This window comes from Enhydra lutris, unplaced genomic scaffold, assembly GCF_002288905.1.
Source record: "Enhydra lutris kenyoni isolate GAN:26980312 unplaced genomic scaffold, ASM228890v2 scaffoldscaffold85, whole genome shotgun sequence".
Taxonomy (NCBI): Eukaryota; Metazoa; Chordata; class Mammalia; order Carnivora; family Mustelidae; genus Enhydra; species Enhydra lutris.
Genome location: NW_019154169.1, coordinates 8,718,220 through 8,737,411, shown reverse-complemented (window position 1 = coordinate 8,737,411; position 19,192 = coordinate 8,718,220). Strand labels below are relative to the sequence as shown.

Below are 19,192 nucleotides of genomic sequence, written 5' to 3'. Positions count from 1 at the left end.
ACAAAAAGGAAGGCAGTGCCTAGCAACGAGGGGGGCTCAGAGGAGTGGAGAGCTAGCCCTGGAGAATCTGTGGGTGTCTAGCAACGGGGGAGGACCCTAGCAACGGCGGGGAGTGGGACAGGGCGAAAGTGGGTTTTGGGAGGTGCGCAGAAAGAGCTATGGATTCCTAGCAACCAGAGAGGGAACCAGAAGAAACTGGGGGAACTATTAAACGGGAAAGGAAGTCTTTAGTGGGTGGGAATCTTAGGATGGACACAGAGGAATGTGAGGGCTTAGCAAAGACGAGGGCAAAGCGGGGAAGTCAGTGCCAACCCCTACCCGAGTAATCCCCTTCTCCCCCAGGCGATGTGGCTGGAGGTGGGGGGCTTACTGCGGGGGACCTGTGGACAGCTGGGACGGACTGTCGGTTTGCCTTGTGGGGCCTTGGGGCCTGGGCCCCACTGGTGGGTAAGAGCCTGGAGAGGTGTCTCCAAGGGGGAGAGTCTGGGGGAGGTTTTAGGGTGTAAAATGACAGGGAGGGCTCCAAAAGGGCCACGCAGATCCCATGTCCTCCGCTCCTTACCAATATCCACTTTTCTTGCAGCGGCCATGTGGGGGTTCTCGGCCCCAAATGTTTCATAAGGATGGGCCTGGCAGAGGCCTGGGTGAGGAGGACATTCGCAGGATACGGGAGGCCCGGATCAGGAAGACACCCCGGCCCCAGGTATCATTGTCTCCCACCCATTCAGCAGCACCCCCTGAAGGCAGCTGGCCTCCCAAGCTTGGGGAAGGGCATGGTGGCAGGTTGGTTGGACTCCCTGGGTGCTATGCTCACCTTCCCACCCTCAAACCTTCTCCCCATTTCCCAGCTGAGCGACTGCTCTCGAGAACGCAAGGTGCCTGCTTCCCGCATCAGCCGCTTGGCCAACTTTGGGGGTAGGTGTGACTGTGGGAGATTGTAACCTAGATCAGAGGAGGCCACGTTTACAGAACGAAGCAAGGGGGAGAGGGTGAATCAGAGACAGGGAGAGGAGTGAGAGACGGAAAGAGAAGGAAGGCAAAGGCCTGCAAAGCCAAGAGAAAGAGAGAGGAAGGTAACATTTATTTGGCACATGGAATGTGCAAGGCCTCATGTACACTCGATCTGTCTGTCCTGAATTTGATGCGTGTTAATTTCCACCGTATAGATGAGGAAACGGAGGCAAAGGGAAGTGAAGTGACTTGACCCCAGGTTATGCAGCAGGAGTTTTCAAACTTGAGGTCACAGTCTGCATGAAATAATTCAGGGGGTTGCAACCAGCATTAAAAAAGAATAGAATGGGGCATCTGGGTGGCTCAGGGGGTTAAGCATCTGACTTTGGCTCAGGTGATGATCCCAGGGTCCTCGGATGGAGCCCCAGGCTCGGCTGGGAGTCTGCTTCTCCGTCTTCCTCTACCCCTCCGCCTGCTTGTGCTCTGTCTCTCTCAAAGAAATAAAATCTTAAAAGAAAAAAAAAAAATAGAAGGGAAAACATGGGTACACATGTAGAATAAAGGAAGTTCTTATTTCATGAAATATATGTATATATACTGTTACAATGCATATGTTTTCTTTAGTGTGGATCATGGTTCAAATTTTAAAGATACTGATTCACAGTATAAAGAGGGAGTTAAATGCAGTGGGCAGAGCTTTGATATCAGGCTGTCCAGGGTTCCAGGGGTGATTCTGCTGCACTCTTGCTTTGTGACTCTGGACAAATTACTTAACTTCTCTGAGCCTCGGTTTCCTTTTTGCTTCTGTAAGGATAAAATGAGTTTATGCATCTAAGGCACCAGGGATGGTTCCCAGTGTGTAGCAAGCACCCAGAAAATGCCGCTATGATGATTTGCAGAGATGGTGACAGTGAAAGAGACAGAGACTCAAGATGTCTTTAGTGACAAAGAGACAGAGGAGGCAGAGGAAATCAAAGCCAGAGAGATAACATCAAAAGGACAGAGAGAGGAGGGCTGAACTGATATGCCAGGTGGAGGGAAGCAGAGAGACGGAGAAAACCCAACTTAGACAAGGAGAGGTGAGCATGAAGAAAAGTGTGAACAGAGAAATGGGAGTCATAGGAAGACAGAGACCCAGGGAGATCATTTCGGGGCTTTCTTACCCTTAGCTGCATGCTAGAATCATCCAGGATGCTTAAAAAAAATTATATATATATATATATATAAATTCAAATTCTAAGGCTCATTTCAGACCATAGAACCTCAGCCTCCTATTTACCTGGGTGGGCCTTGTAGCTCCTCACATGACTCAGATGTACAGCCAGGGGTGAGAACCTCTGGCCCAGGAGACAGACGTGGACAGAGTGATGGAGAAAGAGGTAGCTGCACCTTGAAGGGAACCCCAAGCGGGGAGAGAGTAAGTAAGAGACTGAGTTGGGGACAGAGAGAACCAGAGAGTTGCCAGCAAAGAGCTGGGAGACAGGTTGCTTAGGGAGAGGCTGAGAGCAGCCGGGGGTCAGGTGACAAGGCCCCGGGGGCAGGCAGGCACCCAGACTCCTCTCTCACTCCCCAGGACTGGCTGTGGGCTTGGGGCTGGGAGCATTGGCAGAGGTGGCCAAGAAGTCTCTGCTGGGAGGACGTCTACCATCAGGTGAGTGAGTGAGCCACACTACTTGGGTTCAGATCCTGGCTTTGCTACGTGTCCTGGGCTGAATGGCTTCACCTCTCCAAGCCGTTTTCTCATCTGGAAAATGAATGATCATGTACCCCCGTCTCAGGGTCATCATGAAGCTGCTGTTAGGGTCATGAGGAGCAGAAGCCTATTGTGTGTGAAAAAGAATTGGGAGTTGAGCTCCTAAAACTCAGAGCAGGAGAGGAAAGCTGAGAATAGGAGTGTCCAGGGGTGGGCAGTGTCTGTGGACAACAGAAACGGAAAGACATGAGTGGAGATTAGCACTGGTGGCTAAGATTTCCTAACAAGCCCACGTCCGGAAGCAAAAATGGGGTTGGATGTTTTGGATGAAAAAGAGACTAAGGCCATAGGAACTGACAAATGGAATGTGTGACCCATGATAGAATGGCAGCCTGAGAAAAAATGACTATCAAAGACTTTTGGGGACAACCAGGAACATTTGAATTTGGACTGAAGAGCAGATAGGAGAGAATTTGTGTTCATTTTTTTTTTTTAAAGATTTTATTTATTTATTTGACAGAGAGAGATCACAAGTAGACGGAGAGGCAGGCAGAGAGAGAGAGACAGATAGAGGGAAGCAGGCTCCCTGCTGAGCAGAGAGCCCGATGCGGGACTCGATCCCAGGATCCTGAGATCATGACCTGAGCTGAAGGCAGCGGCTTAACCCACTGAGCCACCCAGGTGCCCCTCGTGTTCATTTTTATAGGCACAGTGATGGCACTGTGATTGAGTAGGGGAATATCCTTATTTTTAGCACAGGTTGTATGCAACTGCATGTAAGTGGGCCCGTGAAAAATAAGGGCGAGTGTTTGGGCACATACACACAGATAAATTATGCAGGTGAGGCTGTAGGTGAACAGTTTGAATCGGGGGAAAAAAACAAAAAAGTTTGAACTGGATACGCAGGTATCCATGAAACTGGGCGTGTGACTTTTCTGTTCATTTTGGATTTTTATTCTCCCCAAAATAAAAAGGTGGGTGGAAGTGGAGGATTAGGCTTGAGGTAAGCCCAAACCAAGTCTGCCCCCTGCTCTGCTACCTCTGTGCTGTGTGACCCCCAGCCAGGCTCTGTACCTCTCTGAATGTCTTGCTTCCTCACCTTGAAAACTGAGGCATTGGTAGTTCTTACTTTTGGGATCCTTATGGGGATTCAGCCAGAGAAGCCACAGAGACACTTGGAATTCTGCTTTGCACAGAGTGAGCCCTAGCTAGATAAAGAGCTCAGTAATTTTTTTATCAAATAAATAAAAGCTTAATAAACGCTTTATTGAATAATCCTATAATCTGCATGTAGAGCCAGGCACATCTCCTAAGCATATAGCTCGGTTCATTTTCACCAAGTGGATACATCTGTGTGCCCAGATCAGGAAACCTTGAGACAGCAGTTCGAAAACTTGGCCATCTCAGGATCCCTGCATACCCTTAAAACGTAGAAATAGATGAACAAAATATCTTACAGTCACACAGTGGGATACTGTTCAGCTAGAAAAGGGAATGATCGGGGCGCCTGGGTGGCTCAGTGGGTTAAGGCCTCTGCCTTCGGCTCAGGTCATGATCCCAGAGTCCTGGGATCGAGCCCCACATCAGGCTCTCTGCTCAGCAGGGAACCTGCTTCCTCCTCTCTCTCTGCCTACTTGTGATCTCTGTCTGTCAAATAAATAAGTAAAAATCTTTAAAAAAAAAAAAAAAGAAAGAAAGAAAGAAAAGGGAATGAAGTGCTGATCCCTGCTACAATGTGGATGAATCTCGAAAACTATCCTAAGTAAAAGAAGCCAGACACAATGGGACACATACCGTATGATTCCATTCACAGGAAATGTCCAGAACAAGTATATTCATAGAGAGTTCAGATTAATGGTTCCTGGGGATGCCGGAGCAGGTGGTTGGGAGAAATGGGGGGGGTGACTGGTAATAGATATGGGGTTTCTGTTGGGGCTGGAAAATGTTCCAAAATCGCCTGTGGTGATAGTTGTACAACTCTGAATGTCCTAGAAGCCGTTGAACTGTATGCCTTAAATTGGTGAGTTACACGGTTTGTGAATTACATGGCCATAAAAAATAGAATGAGGACCCCAAAGAACCTGGTTGTAGATTATATTTTGGGGTTATATTTATGGATATTTAGTGCATTAGAGGTTAAAACAATTTTTTTTCTGTTTCAAGTTTTATTTAAATTTTAATTAGTTAACATATAGTGTAATATTAGTTTCAGGGGAAAAGATATTTTTAGAATGCAAGAATACGCACACACATGCATTCCATCAGCCATCAGAGCAATGGCATCATCCCAGGTCATGGAATTTCTGGAAAACTCCACTGAGCATTTATGGGAGAATGAGAGTAAAAACAGGCAAATAACATTCATATGATTATAAGAATAGTTTTGATCTCACAGAGCCTCCTGAAGGGTCTCGGGGACTCTCAGGGTTCCCGGAACCACACTTTGAGAATCACTGTCTCCTCCAGAAGCTCCTATCTGCCTTGTCTTGGCTACTCATCCCCACCAAGGGAAACCACTCTCTGGACTTCTGACCCCCAAGATTAATTTTGACTGGTTTTGCTCTTTATACCAGTGTAATCAGAGAGCACGTCCTCATACCTGTCTGGCTGCATTTGCTCAACATTCTGTCGGAGGGATGCCTCCGTATGGCTGTAGTTAGAGGGAGGTGGTTTATTCAGTGCTGTAGGAGACACTCTGTGACTCTCCCAGCATGCCTTTGTTCATTCTGTTGACAGTCATCGGGTTATTTCCAGCTGGGAACCATTATGAATAGTGCTGCTGTGAACCATCTTGGGATAACTCAGTGGACACACATCCGCCTTTTCCTGGGTACATACCTAGGAGAGAAATGACATTGGCCGTAGGCATGTGCTGTACTGGAAACTTCCCAAAGGATTTGAGCCACGATGCTCATCAGCATTATGGGTGTTTAGGCTGCCCCATATCCTTGCTAACACTTGGTATTGTCGGTTTCATTTTAGCCATCCTGGGGGTTTTGCAGTGATGCTATAATGACTTTTTCTGTGGGCGTAATACCAGTGATTATTCTCTCCACCCCAGAGAGCAGCTCCCGGCCAGGCTCCAGCCCTTTCCTGTCAGAGGCCAATGCCGAGCGGATTGTGCAGACCTTGTGTACAGTGCGGGGGGCCGCCCTCAAGGTCGGCCAAATGCTCAGCATCCAGGGTACGCCATGACCCTCGACCCCTGACTCTTGACCTCACTCCTTCAGCACCCCCACCCACCTACAAGTTTTGACTTCAGATACCCCCGCAGGGGCCCCTCCCTCCCTCCTCCCTCACTGCTTCCCTCATTCCACCCTCCGTCTCCCCAGATAACAGCTTCATCAGTCCTCAGCTGCAACGCATCTTCGAGCGTGTCCGCCAGAGCGCTGACTTCATGCCCCGCTGGCAGATGCTGGTGAGTGCCCAATCAGGGAAGCCTGGTGAGGGAGGCGGGCTCCACCAGCCTGCCCCCACCCCCAACCCCTGGCTTCCTTGCTGAAGCCTCAGTTTCCCCAGCTGTAAAATGGGCATCACTAAAGCACACATCTCAGAGAGTTGTTGCGTTGATGACATGAGAGAATGGCGTGGAGTGCTGCGTGCAGTCCCGGGCAGGCTCAGGGCTCCATCACGGCTGCCAAAGAGGCAGGGGGTGCAGAGGTTAGGGGCCCGGACTTTGTGCATTCAAATCCTGGCTCTGCCGGGTCCTGCCTGCAAAATCTCAGACATGTGGCCTGACCTCTCAGTGCCTCAGTTACCTCATCTGTAACTGGCCATAGTGATAGGAACCCCTGCATTGTAGGGTTACATAAGTGAGTATTTGTAAAGCACTTGGAAAAGGCCCCTGACACACCACAAGTGACAGGCAAGTTCTGACTGTTATTAGTACTAGTTTTTTTTATTTTTTAAAGATTTTATTTATTTGTTTGACAGAGAGAGAGACAGCGAGAGAGGGAACACAAGCAGGGGGAGCAGAAGAGGGAGAAGTAGGCTGCCTGCCAAGCGGGGAGCCCAATGTGGGACTTAATCCCAGGACCCTGGGATCATGACCTGAGCCAAAAAGAGCCACTTAACAACTGAGCCACCTGGGCACCCCTATTACTAGTTATTTAGAAAGATTTATTTACTTAAGAGAGAGCACACATGCGAGTGGGGCCAGTGGGGGAGGGGCGGAGGAGAGACAACCTCAAGCGGACTCTGCACTGAGCGCAGAGCCCGATGAGGGGCTCGATCTCCTAGCCTGAGATTGAGACTTGAGCCGAAATCAAGAGTCAGACACTTCACTGACTGAGCAGCCCAGGCACCCCAGTACTAGCTTTCTTAATTAAAAGCAATTGTGTCTGTAAGTAGGTTGGCACAGTCCCCGGCCCCAAGTAAGTGCCCAAGACACGAACTGTTCTAGTGACTGGGTGAGGGTGCAGAATCCCGAGCTGCCTGCCTGCCTTCTGATCTCTCCGCTCACTGGCCCTGTGACCCTGGGTCATGACTGCCCCTCCCAGAGCCACCGTAGACAGGTTCCAGCCCATAAATCTCCCTGTTCTTAACTGCAACGATGATTGTTTCAACCACTATCTGCAGAAAGTTCTCGAAGAGGAGCTTGGCAAGGACTGGCAGGCCAAGGTAGCCTCTTTAGAGGAGGTGCCCTTTGCTGCAGCCTCGATCGGGCAGGTGCACCAGGGCACACTGAGGGATGGGACGGAGGTGGCCGTGAAGATCCAGGTGAGTGGGGGAGGGGGGAGCGGCAGGGGTGGAAGAGGGCACCCTGGGGCCCCAGAGGCGTGACTTCTGCCCTCCGTCCCTCCCTGCTCACAGTACCCAGGCGTGGCCCAGAGCATCCAGAGTGATGTCCAGAACCTGCTGGCAGTGCTCAAGATGAGTGTGGCCCTGCCCGAGGGTGAGAGGCCACTCCACCCCTGACTGCGGGGAGGGAGCCCCTGCAGGGAGAAAGTGGGGCTGGATGGGTGGGGGGAGAGGCCAGCTGGGGGCAGGGTGTGCCCTCAGGTGTGAGCACGGGTGAATGTGCAAGTCCATGAGTGTGAGACAGAAAGAAGGGACACCCAGGCAGGGAGAGCCCAGACAGTCTGAATGTATGAGAAAAAGACAAACAGACATTCTGACGGACCCAGAGACAGAAGCCCACACTGAAATTCAGAAACAGACAGGGTGCCCAGAGAGGGCCTGGAGGTCTGGAAAAGAGCCACAGAAGCAGGAAGGGCATGTAAGCGGGACCTTGTGTGTGTGTGTGTGTGTGTGTGTGTGTGTGTGTGTGTTGGGGAGGAAGGGAGCCTCCATGGAAGTAAGATTTTGAGGCCCTGAGAACAGTATGAGAAATTATGAAAAAGAGAGAGGGTCAGTGGCATGTGGGACTGTGAAAGAGATGCCTGGGGCCTGGCACGTGTGCCTGAGAAAGAGACCCCAGGGGGGAGACTGCAGGAGAGGCCGCAGCTGTGTGAGGGACAGAGCGGAGGTGTGGGCAGATGATGTGGTAGAAGGCCTGGGGCAGAAGGCGTGAGGGACGGTGACAGACAGTGAGAGACATGAATGGCAAGAGAAGACATCCCTGAGTGGAAACGCCGGGTGGGGTGGGGGGGCTGTCATGATGGGGACAGGCTGTGGCCTTCCCTGCCCGACACAGCTGTCCCCTCAGGCCTGTTCGCTGAGCAGAGCCTGCGGGCCTTGCAGCAGGAGCTGGCTTGGGAGTGTGACTACCGTCGTGAAGCGGCTTGTGCCCAGAGCTTCAGGTGAGCTGGCCCCCTGAGGGCCACCCAGGACCCCTAGCTCCCCTCCCGGGATGAGTGGGAAGTGGATCCTTCCACAGCCACTGGCAGCTGGAGGCCTGGGGTAGAGCCAGCAAACTCCTGTGTCTCTTCATTTGCTCATCCCTCCTCCCTCCATTCACTTCTGGCTTGATTTATCCCCTGTGTCCTCTGTGAGCTTGGGCACATCACTTCCTCTCTCTTGTCAGTTTTCTCATCTGTCAAATGGGATGCACGACTACTATAGTCTGGTGGGGGAGATGGATTTGTCGGCAGGCATGAGATACCCTCACACCGATGGACGGACAAAGCATTAACAGTCTGACAGTGTCACCGGTGGGAGAGAACGGGGCTCCAGGTCATCTCTTATCTGCTGTGGGAAGGAGGAGGTTTTGCCATCAGCATTTTGGAGAACAGTCTGGCCTCATTAAGACCCAGCATCCACATGTAACCCTGTAAACGCCCTCCTTGCTAAACAGATGTTGTAGGGACATTTAGGCTGGTGTACACCATCAGCCTTTTCCAGAACGCTCTGAGCAGCAGTCGCCCCAAACTAGACCCAACTCAAATCTATTGAATTCAGCAAGGTAGATAATAAATGACGGTCTGCTCACCAGCAGAATGTCATATAGCAGCGAAAATGAATGAACTCCATTACAGGGGAACAAAGCGGTTGTATCTTCGAAGCTTTGTGGTGTCCAGCAGTTAATTACACTCCAGGAGGTCCTCTGCTGCATGGCCCATGGGTGCCCTGAGCCAAGGTCTGTAGATACGGAGCGAGAGAAGGGACGGCAGAGGGCGGTGATTCCGGGCATGGGACCTGGACCCAGAAGTGGGATCCAGTCCCAGGTCAGCCCTTAACTGGCTGGGTGGCCTGAATCTGCACCCTCAGGAGAGCAGCATCCTCATAGGAGAGTGAGAGGGGGAAAGGGGATTGTGTTAATTAAATGCTTGGCTCAAGGCCTGGCCCAGGATGAGCAGTTTGAACGTCAGAGATTTTACAAACAAGGACAAAAATACAAGCCCTGCAGTGGGACCCTGAAGAGAAGAGGATTAAGTGGGCTGGGCCAGGGCAGTCCTGTGGGGGATCTGGTAGCCCCGTTCCCTCCAGGATTTCCCAGTGCCCTTAGAATAAAACCTGGATCATTACCCTGGCCCTCCCCAATCCCCTGCCCCCAGCCCCAGCCATCCCACAGGTCTCAGCCATGGATCTTGCTCATATTCTTTGCCTCCCAAATCTTACAGTGACACACTGAACTCAGTCTATTATTGGTCTGTGTGTGTTTTTGTTAAGAGTGTGGTCTCTGGTGTCTGGAGGGCAGGCCCAGAACTCACTCACTGCTCTGTCACCCCGCATTGTCCCATGCAGGGACACAAAGAAGGAGTCAGTATTTTTTTCTTTTTAATTTATTTGACAGACAGGGATCACAAGTAGGCAGAGAGGCAGGCAGAGAGAGAGAGGAGAAAGCAGGCTCCCTGCTGAGCAGAGAGCCCGATGCGGGGCTCGATCCCAGGACCCTGGGATCATGACCTGAGCCGAAGGCAGACGCTTAACCTACTGACCAACCCAGGCGCCCCAGTATTTTTCTTTTTTCAAGATTTTATTTATTTATTTATTTATCGGGGGGAGAGAGAGAGAGAGAAAGAGAGCATGCACAAGCAGGGGGAGCAGCAGGTGGAAGGAGAAGCAGGCTCCCTGCCGAGCAGGGAGCCTGATGTGGGACCTGATCTCGGGACCCTGGGATCATGACCTGAGTCGAAGGCAGACGCCTAGCCAACTGAGACACCCAGGTGTCCCAAGAAGGAGTCAGTATATTTTTTTTTTTTTTTAAAGATTTTATTTATTTGTCAGAGAGAGAGAGGGAGAGAGAGCGAGCACAGGCAGACAGAATGGCAGGCAGAGGCAGAGGGAGAAGCAGGCTCCCTGATGAGCAAGGAGCCCGATGTGGGACTCGATCCCAGGACGCTGGGACCATGACCTGAGCCGAAGGCAGCTGCTTAACCAACTGAGCCACCCAGGCGTCCCAAGAAGGAGTCAGTATTAACCAGTATTCAGAGTAATGCCTCCAAGGAGTGGCCAATGAATATTACTATGGACTTGGCAATCGGTATATCAGCAGTTCTTTTTTGGGTTGGATTAATTAATAAGTTGATGAAAAAGTAATGTTCAGGGGCGCCTGGGTGGCTCAGTGGGTTAAGGCCTCTGCCTTTGGCTCAGGTCGTGATCCCAGGGTCCTGGGATCGAGCCCCGCTTCGGGATCTCTGCTTAGCAGGGAGCCTGCTCCCCCTCCCCCCCGCTCTCTGCCTGCTTCTCTGCCTACTTGTGATCTCTGTCTGTCAAATAAATAAATAAAATCTTAAAAAAAAAAAAGTTCGTCAAGCTTAATACATTGAGCTCTCTACTGGGGCAACCAGAAGTCATGGAAGTGTTCCCAGTAGGGAAATGGTACTGGGGCTCCGGCGGCAGCCAGCTTAGGGGTAGGCACAGAGCAGCACTATGGAGATAATGTGGCGAACGAGTGAATGAAGTGTCTGAATGAATGTCAGTCTGGCCAGCTATTGGCCATCACTCAAGCTAGACAGGTGTGAGGAGGGAAGGCAAGACAGAGACTGTTCTGGGAGCACTTCTCAGAGGAAGAGGAGGAGGCCTCAAGGTGGGCCACAGGGCCCTGAAGCATGAAGTCCTGTCCCTTCCCCTCCCTTCTGCCCCAGGCAGTTGTTGGCCGATGACCCTTTCTTCCGGGTACCAGCTGTGATTAAGGAGCTGTGCACAACACGGGTGCTGGGCATGGAGCTGGCCGGAGGGGTGCCCCTGGACCAGTGCCAGAGCTTGAGCCAGGACATCCGGAACCAGGTACAGGGGCTCGAGGGACAGTAGGGAGGGCGCTGCCCCTGGGCAGGGCTGGTAGGGCTGGCCAGGCCCACAGTCCACCTCCCGGCCAGAGAGAACTCTAGAGGGGCCGATGGGTCTGAGATGTCTGTTACTCCTCCCCACTGCAGATCTGCTTCCAGCTCCTGAGGCTGTGTCTGCGGGAGCTGTTCGAGTTCCGATTCATGCAGACAGACCCCAACTGGGCCAACTTCCTCTATGATGCCTCCAGCCACCAGGTCGGTTCCCTATGATGTGGCTCACGGTACATTAGCCGCTTTAAGAGACAGTTTCCTGTATTTCCGTAGCTCAGCCCAACAGTAGTTATGACCCACATGACAGGCTGGAGTGGCCCTCTTCCACATGGTGACTCAGGGACCCAGGCTCCTTCCCTTCTGTGATGGCACCATCCCCTAGGCCTTGAAATGCTCTCCTTCCAGTGAAGGGGGAAAGAGAGGTTAAGAGGGTAGCGCCCTGCCTAATTGCTTTTGCCAGCAGTGACACATTGTCTCCCCCACCGTCCCCTCCCGTACCATTCCGTTGGTAAAAACTGGTCACACGGCCTGGCTAGGTGCAAGGGACGCTGGGAAATGGAATCTCCGCTAGGCAATGGTTCCCTAGCGGCAACAGCTTTAGGAAGGCAGTTAGTCATCGCTACCACACCCATCATTCATTTAACACACCAAGCATCTACTGCCTCTAGACAGTGATGCCAAGACATCCCTGATCGTCACCTTCTCAGAGTTCCCAATCCCACGGAGGGACCTGTGACCAGACAGTGATGACCGAGTAGTTAGTACCATGATGGGGAAGCACAGGTCGGAGTGGTCAGTGACAGGGGAGGCACAGGGGCCTGCGGGGAGCCAGGGAAATGGCTGACCTGGCACAGGGTAGGTGAGGTCAAGTAAGGCTTCTCGAAGGAAGTGCCATTAAAGTTGAAACGAGGGGCACCTGGGTGGCTTAGTGGGTTGAGTCTCTGCCTTCAGCTCAGGTGGTGATCTCGGGGTCCTGGGATTGAGCCTGGCATCGGGCTCTCTGCTCAGCAGGGAGCCTGCTTCCCTTCCTCTCTCTCTCTGCCTGCCTCTCTGCCTACTTGTGATCTCTGTCTGTCAAATAAATAAATAAAATCTTTATAAAAAAAAAAAAAGCGGAAACCAGAAAGATGAGAAGGGGACGGCCACCTGAAGAAAAGGGAAGAGTGTTCCCGGCAGAGGACACAGGGTAGCCAAAGGCCTGGGATAAGAGTTTGGATTGAAAGACTCAGTGAGCACGACTGCCAGACGGCTCTCTAACGTGGTCTGTATGCATCCCATCTCCGGAGGGATCTTTTGAAAACACAAACCTGGCTGAACTATCCCTTTCATAGCTCCGTGGCCACCTCAGGATCAAGTCTGAGCACTTTGCTGAGTGTGATGTGGCCCCACTGAGTCCCCAGCCTCAGTCCCTTGTCACCCCCTCCTTGCCAAGTGCACAGATAGTGTGTCCCTGCGAGGCTCACACCACAAGGAAATATTTTTGTAACTTGGGATGAGAGGGGCGGTGATACGAGTCCTGACATCAGTTTATTGTGTCTCAACAGGATCTTTTGTTTTAAAACCATAGAATAGAAGATACCAATGTGTCACAGATGGGAGGGATCCATATTATTTCGGGATGCTATTGTTTGACCTTGTATTTGGGTGTGCCTGGGTACTGGTGCCCAAAAACAATGTGTATTCCTTTTTTTTTCTTAAGATTTTATTTCTTTAATTGACAGAGACAGTGAGAGAGGGAACACAAATGGGGCATGCGAGAGGGACAAGCAGGCTTCCGGCTGAGCAGGGAGCCCGATGTGGGACTTGATCCCAGGAACCTGGAATCATGACTTGAGCCAAAGGCAGACGCTTTATGACTGAGCCACCCAGGCACCCCTACAGGGTGTCTTTCTTGCTGTGGGTTGTGATCAATAGTGTGAACTCCACTGCCCTAGAGAAACTCTTATACATGCACCCATCGAGCACTGTTTCTAATAGTAGAACCCAGAAACAACCACAGTGTCCACTGGCCAGATAAATATACTTTGATATGTTTACACGATGAAGTCCTTACACAGCAAGGAAAAAATGAATGAGCCAGGGCTGCACACAGCAACGGGGATAAGTTGCAAAACCATGTTGGGCACAAAGAATAAGCCGCAGGGTAACTATCATAAATACTGTTTATATGAAGTTTTGAAACACACATAGCATGCCTCCTTATTGTTCACAGGTGCACACATACGTAGAGAATGTAGACATGCACACATGGGAATTTCAGAAAATAATAGTTTAGTAATGATAATCTTGGGAAAGTGGTGACCCTGGAAGAGAGGACGGGGGAGGTCGGAGCAGGCCAGCGTCCATGGGAGGCTCCACCTGGTTTGGTAATATTGAACATTTTAAGTGGGCCGCTGGGATTTTTGGGTGTTCATTTTTTCCCCCACATATTTTATTATTCTTTTTAAAAAAGATTTTATTTATTTATTTGACAGACAGATTACAAGTAGGCAGAGAGGCAGGCAGAGGGGGTGGGGAAGCAGGCTCCCTGATGAGCAAAGAGCCTGATGCGGGGCTTGATCCCAGGCTTAACCTACTGAGCCACCCAGGCACCCCATATTTTATTATTCTTTAGATTTTTTTTTTTCTATGCCTAAAACATATTATTATAAAGATAGGATCAACAATATAAAAGCCAGTTCCCTTCAGTTTCATATGGGGGTGGATAAGAAGTGTGGAGATGGGAGGCCAGGAATCCAGGGGGTCAGCAGGGCGGGGACTCTGATGAGGGGCACAGTGTGGGAATGGAGCTGGGGCCCCCCAAACCTCAGTCGGTGGGGAGTGGTGGTGGACTCCCAGCATCCCTCTCACCATCCCTTGTCCCAGGTGACCCTGTTGGACTTCGGTGCAAGCCGGGAATTTGGGACTGAATTCACAGACCATTACATCGAGGTGAGTCCCCCCAACCCTGAGGTCTTTGAAGGGCCTCAAGCCCGATACTGAGGCGAGGGTGAGAAGGAGAAATACAGTATCTGGAATTAAGAAATCATATATAATAGTAATAGTAATAACAAATAAATAAAAAGCCCTTAATATAATGTCAGGTACTGTTTGAGGTGCTGTCCATGCGGTAGCTGATTTAAACCACAGAGTAACTGTATGGGGTCAGGGCCATTTTTAAGCATTTTTTAAAATGTATTTATTTGGGGGCACCTGGGTGGCTCAGTGGGTTAAATCCTCTGCCTTCGGTTTAGGTCATGATCTCAGGGTCTTGGGATTGAGCCCCGCATCAGGCTTTCTGCTCAGCGGGGAGCCTGCTTCCCTCTCTCTGCCTGCCTCTCTGCCTACTTGTGATCTCTGCCAAATAAATAAATAAAATCTTTAAAAAATATATTTATTTTAAAAAAAATTATTTGAGAGAGAGAGAGCACACGCGGACAGGTGCACAAGTTGGGGTAGGGGCAGAGGGAGATGTAGACTCCCTGCTGAGCAGAGAGCCTGATGCAGGGCTCAATCCCAGGACCCTGAGATTATGACCTGAGCTGAAGGCAGAGGCTTAAACTGACTGAGCCGCCGAAGTGTCTCAGGTTAGGACCATTTTTAGTCCCGCTTTACAGATGAAGTTACTAGAGCTCAGAGAGATGAAATCACTTGCCCTAGGTGACAGCAGACCTGGGATTCAGACTCCGGGAGCCTGGGCCCAGAGCCCGTGTTCCCGAACCCTGACTAGCCCCTGATGGCCCACAGTGGCCATCCTGCCACCTCCCCACACCCCAGGCTGTCCCGGGCCTTCAGCCTCACACTCACATAAATCTCTGGCCGGCTGCTCCCTTAGGGGCAGCTTTCTCCTCAGGAACATCTGCTGCCTGTCCTTCCCACCCACCTAGCTAAGGCATCTCATTAATTTGTTGAGATGGACTAGTTGACGGGGGCCTGCTACTCGTTTACTCATCAGTTCCAGCATTCTCTGACACCCCCTTGTGCCCAGCCCTGTTCTGGGCAATACCAACCGGGTGACCAACCCAGCCTGGTCTCCTCCTTCACGGAGCTCACAGCCCAGGACAGGGAGAGACAGTAAGAACCCAGAGCGGCCAGGGCTGGAATGGGGGAGCACAGGAGACGGTGGGAGCCCAGAGGGGGAGCCTGGGCTAGCCTTGGGGGTCAGGGAGAGCTTCCTGGAGGAAGAGCATCAGGACTGGGACCTGAGGGACGAGGAGACCAATCAGGAAGAGGCAAGGAGGGTATCCCCCACTGATAAACATACAAGGGCCAAGAGGAGAGAAGGGATATTCCCATTAGTGCAGCGCTTCTCAAACTTCAGTGTCCATGAGACACCCACCGGCCCCCCCATGCCTGTTCAGTGCAGGTCGTGCTCTGGAGTCCGGCCTAAGATGCTGCATTTCTAACACACTCCCAGCTGATGCCAGAGCGACTGGTACAGGGACCACACTTTGAATAGTCAGGCCTCGAGGACCAAAAGGAAGTTCGTTTCTGACTGGGCCAGCAGGTGCGGGGTGGAGCAGGAACCAGCGACAAGGCTGGAGCCAAATCACTCTTGAGTCTGAAAAGCCATGCTGGGCACCTTGTACTTTATCCAGGTGCTGGGGGGACTCCCAGAAGGGATTTGAGCAGGGGAGGGACAGAATTAGAAAACTTCCTGAGACTGGGGGGCTGGGAGCCCAGGGAAGGGAGGAGAGGACAAGGCCCAAGGCTCTGGCTTGGGGACTCAGGGTATGGTGGGGCCACCCCTGACATAGGGACAGGAAAGAGGAGCTGGCAGTCCCTACCCCCAACCTGTGCATACACACGTGTGCATATACATATGTATATGTGTGCATATATGTGCATACACCTGTGTATATACACGTGCACACATACACACAGAGGCTCCTTGGGCCCTTTCTCCCGGCCCCTTGAGGCACAAAGCCAAGGTCTTTCTCTCTGGGTGGGTGGGACATCTTGTGTGTCCCCCTAACCCCGCCCCCAGGCCTATTTGGCTCTCCTCTGGTCTCCCCAGCCTTTTCCAGTTTAAAAAAGCCCTGTCACATCAGTCCCCAAGGACCACAGGCCTGACAGATGGCCAGACAGCCTCGGGCAGGGGGAGCTGAGACAGACTGGAACTGTCAGATTGAATCCTGTATTCCCCTTCCTCCCGAGAAAGTGGTTAACGTTTTCCCTCCCAGCCTTGCTATTCCGTGAAGTAGGGACCTTACCATCCATCTGCTGATAGCGGTGGCTCCTCACGGTCATGGCTCCTCACGGTCATGGCAGACCCTACACGCAGGCACAGCCCACCACACACGGCAGACACCTCTTCCTGCCTCCCGACAGCCCCCCATGAGGACGATCCTCTCATCGTCCCAGCTCCAAAGATGAGGAAGTCGAGGGCCAAGGCTGAGTGCCTTGCCCCGAATCTCTCAGCCAGCAAGTGGCAGAGCTGGGATGGACCCCCGGCAGGCTGGCTCTCACTTCTGTCTGTCCACACCCTCAGCTCAACTCCTGCTCTCCCCACGCGCCCCCATGGCTGGTGCTCCACGTGCTTCTTTGCCAAACAGGTTCACCAAGGGCCACCTGAATGCCAGGCCTCGTGCTACAAGTCTGGCATCTCTGGGGTGCAAAGCCCAGCAGGAGACAGACATCAATCAGGCTGTTACAGAGATGGCCCAGTGGCCACCTCAGATGGAGTTCTGGGTCATGGTCACATCCTTGTCTAGTTGAGTGTTTGGACCACGAATAGCAGTTGACATTTATTTTCCTCCAGCTGTTTCACTGTGGTAGTTTCCAGGCAGGCTCTACATTCTAGGCCAAGTGGGAAAATCCCCTGACCACCCCCCTTACCCCCTTTCCATCCCTGCCAGGCTCTGGAACAGGCCCAAGGGAGGAGATACAGATAGGGGCAAGGTGAGGAGGGAGCGGCTTCTAGGTGAGAGGGCTTAAGTAGACCAGAATGTAGGGAGGGCCAGGCCAGTTTTCCAGAGCCCTCCTTGAACCCCACTCCCTTGGCCTTTGACCTCTACCAAACACCCATTTCCCCAGGTGGTGATGGCAGCAGCCAATGGAGACAGAGACCGGGTCCTGCAGAAATCCCGGGACCTCAGATTCCTCACAGGCTTTGAAACCAAGGTTGGAAACACTGGAGAGGGGTTGGGGACTGCTTATCTCTACTGGGGGGCTCTGGGGAGGAGGGGGGGGAATGAAGCCTGCTTCTACTCAGAAACCGGAAGGAAATGGGCCCCATTTATTCTAGAGGGAGGGAGTGGGGGGCTGCTGGTGGGTACTGGGGGTGGGGAAGTGGAGCTGTTTGTTCTAGAGAGATAGAGGGCTGCTTGTCTACTGAGGCTCTGAGAGGAAGTAAAGGGCCACTCTGGGGAGGCCTAGGGGCTCTAGAAGGAGGGGAGGCTGCTTACGACTCATCAGGGAGTGGGGGGCTTGTGTTTATAGTTGAGAGTACAAGGGAGACCAGGGGGTTTGTCCCTTGTGGGTTGAGAGGAGGCCCGTCCCTCCACCCTGCGTGCCTCTTGCTCTCCCCTATGCACAGGCATTCTCGGAGGCCCACGTGGAGGCAGTGATGATCCTGGGGGAACCCTTCGCCACCCCCGGCCCCTATGACTTTGGGGCTGGTGACACTGCCCGCCGAGTGCAGGGCCTCATCCCCGTGTTGCTGCGGCACCGGCTGCGCCCACCGCCTGAGGAGACCTACGCCCTGCACCGCAAGCTGGCAGGGGCTTTCCTGGCCTGCGCCCGCCTCCGTGCCCACATCGCCTGCCGGGATCTCTTCCAGGACACCTACCACCGCTACTGGGCCAGTCGCCAGGCGTAGCCGCTGGCTGCGGCCTCCTGACCAAAGGGGATGCCTGGTCAGACCCCTTAAAGACAGCCTCCATCCAGGGATTCTGGCCCCAAAGCAGGCCATGGAGGGGAGGTGGTGCTGTGATGCCTCCTTTCCATTCTCCTGCAGGTCGGGAGACCACCGCCTCCGGCTTCCCTGTCTTGCCTCACTCCTTTCCTAGGAGCTGGGGAACCCTTGGGCTAGGGAACTCCCAGCTTCACACCCCCATCTCCTGCTCTCCCCACTCCACAAAGTTGGCATCCAGGAACTCTGCGCCAGGAATTAACTTATTTTTGTCCACATTTAAGAGCCTCAGGTCCCCTGCGCGCAGGCATGCAGATCCAGACTCCTGTAGATGGGGAGCCCCTCACCTCTGCCTCAGGTCTCCCACCCATCTGGCCAATGAAAGAGGAAGGGGTTAGTGGAGGCAGCCCTCGCCTTTGCTGCCCTCACCCCTCCACCAGCTGCGTTCTCCCCCTTCTTCCCGGCTCCCTCTTTTCTATGTATTGGGGAGGGGGTAGGGGAGGGTGTTTGAGACTTCAGACGGAATAAAAGCGGCTCCCCTTCCCGGCTCTTTTCTCTGCGCTGGGAGAGGTGGGGGTGGAGGAGCTCTCAGCCTGCCTCCAGGTGCAGATGGCCAGCCCCCTCCCATCCTCTGGTCTGAAAGCCCCAGCCCAGCCTGGGCCATCTGTTGCCGGGATCCTCCTTCTACCCTTTCCCTCCCACCCGCCCCTCCTCCAGCCCCTCCCACACGTGCTGACCACCTGCTCGAAAGGCCGCGGCAGCTGAGAAGGCCTGCCCCCGCCCCACACACCTCCCGGGCTCCGCGCTCCCTCGCCTCGGCTCCCGGCAACCTCGCCTTTGCTAATGGACCGTAATGCCCCTGCAAGCTGCTTTGCCAAACCCACAGGACCGAGTGGGAGCGGGGGTGCAGTGATGACCAGAACAGCACCCTGGTCCCAGCCCGGCACCCCCACCCCCGAAACCGAACCGCTCGCACACTAGGACGCCGGGGTCTCTTCGTTCCCCCTCCCCTTCCTTGCAAAAAGTGCCTCGTCACCGCTTCTGCCCGCCCCCGCT

General features: G+C 52.9%; 1 protein-coding gene across 2 annotated transcripts; it reads left to right on the top strand.

Annotated features, from left to right (window-relative positions):
- Positions 1–52: 52 nt before the first annotated feature.
- On the top strand, positions 53–18,679 carry LOC111161596 (coenzyme Q8B). Of its 2 annotated transcripts, XM_022525351.1 has the most exons (14): positions 53–447; positions 584–703; positions 849–915; positions 2,525–2,602; positions 5,706–5,828; positions 5,977–6,062; positions 7,223–7,363; positions 7,457–7,538; positions 8,292–8,385; positions 11,113–11,254; positions 11,401–11,508; positions 14,170–14,235; positions 17,320–17,406; positions 17,822–18,679. In XM_022525351.1, the coding sequence occupies exons 1-14, from the start codon at positions 346–348 to the stop codon at positions 18,101–18,103; spliced, it is 1,578 nt and encodes a 525-aa protein (XP_022381059.1). In that variant the 5' UTR covers positions 53–345; the 3' UTR covers positions 18,104–18,679. The 2 variants fall into 2 exon arrangements, with proteins under 2 accessions (XP_022381059.1, XP_022381060.1); XM_022525352.1 differs by lacking the exon at positions 5,706–5,828.
- The last annotated feature ends 513 nt before the right edge of the window (positions 18,680–19,192 follow it).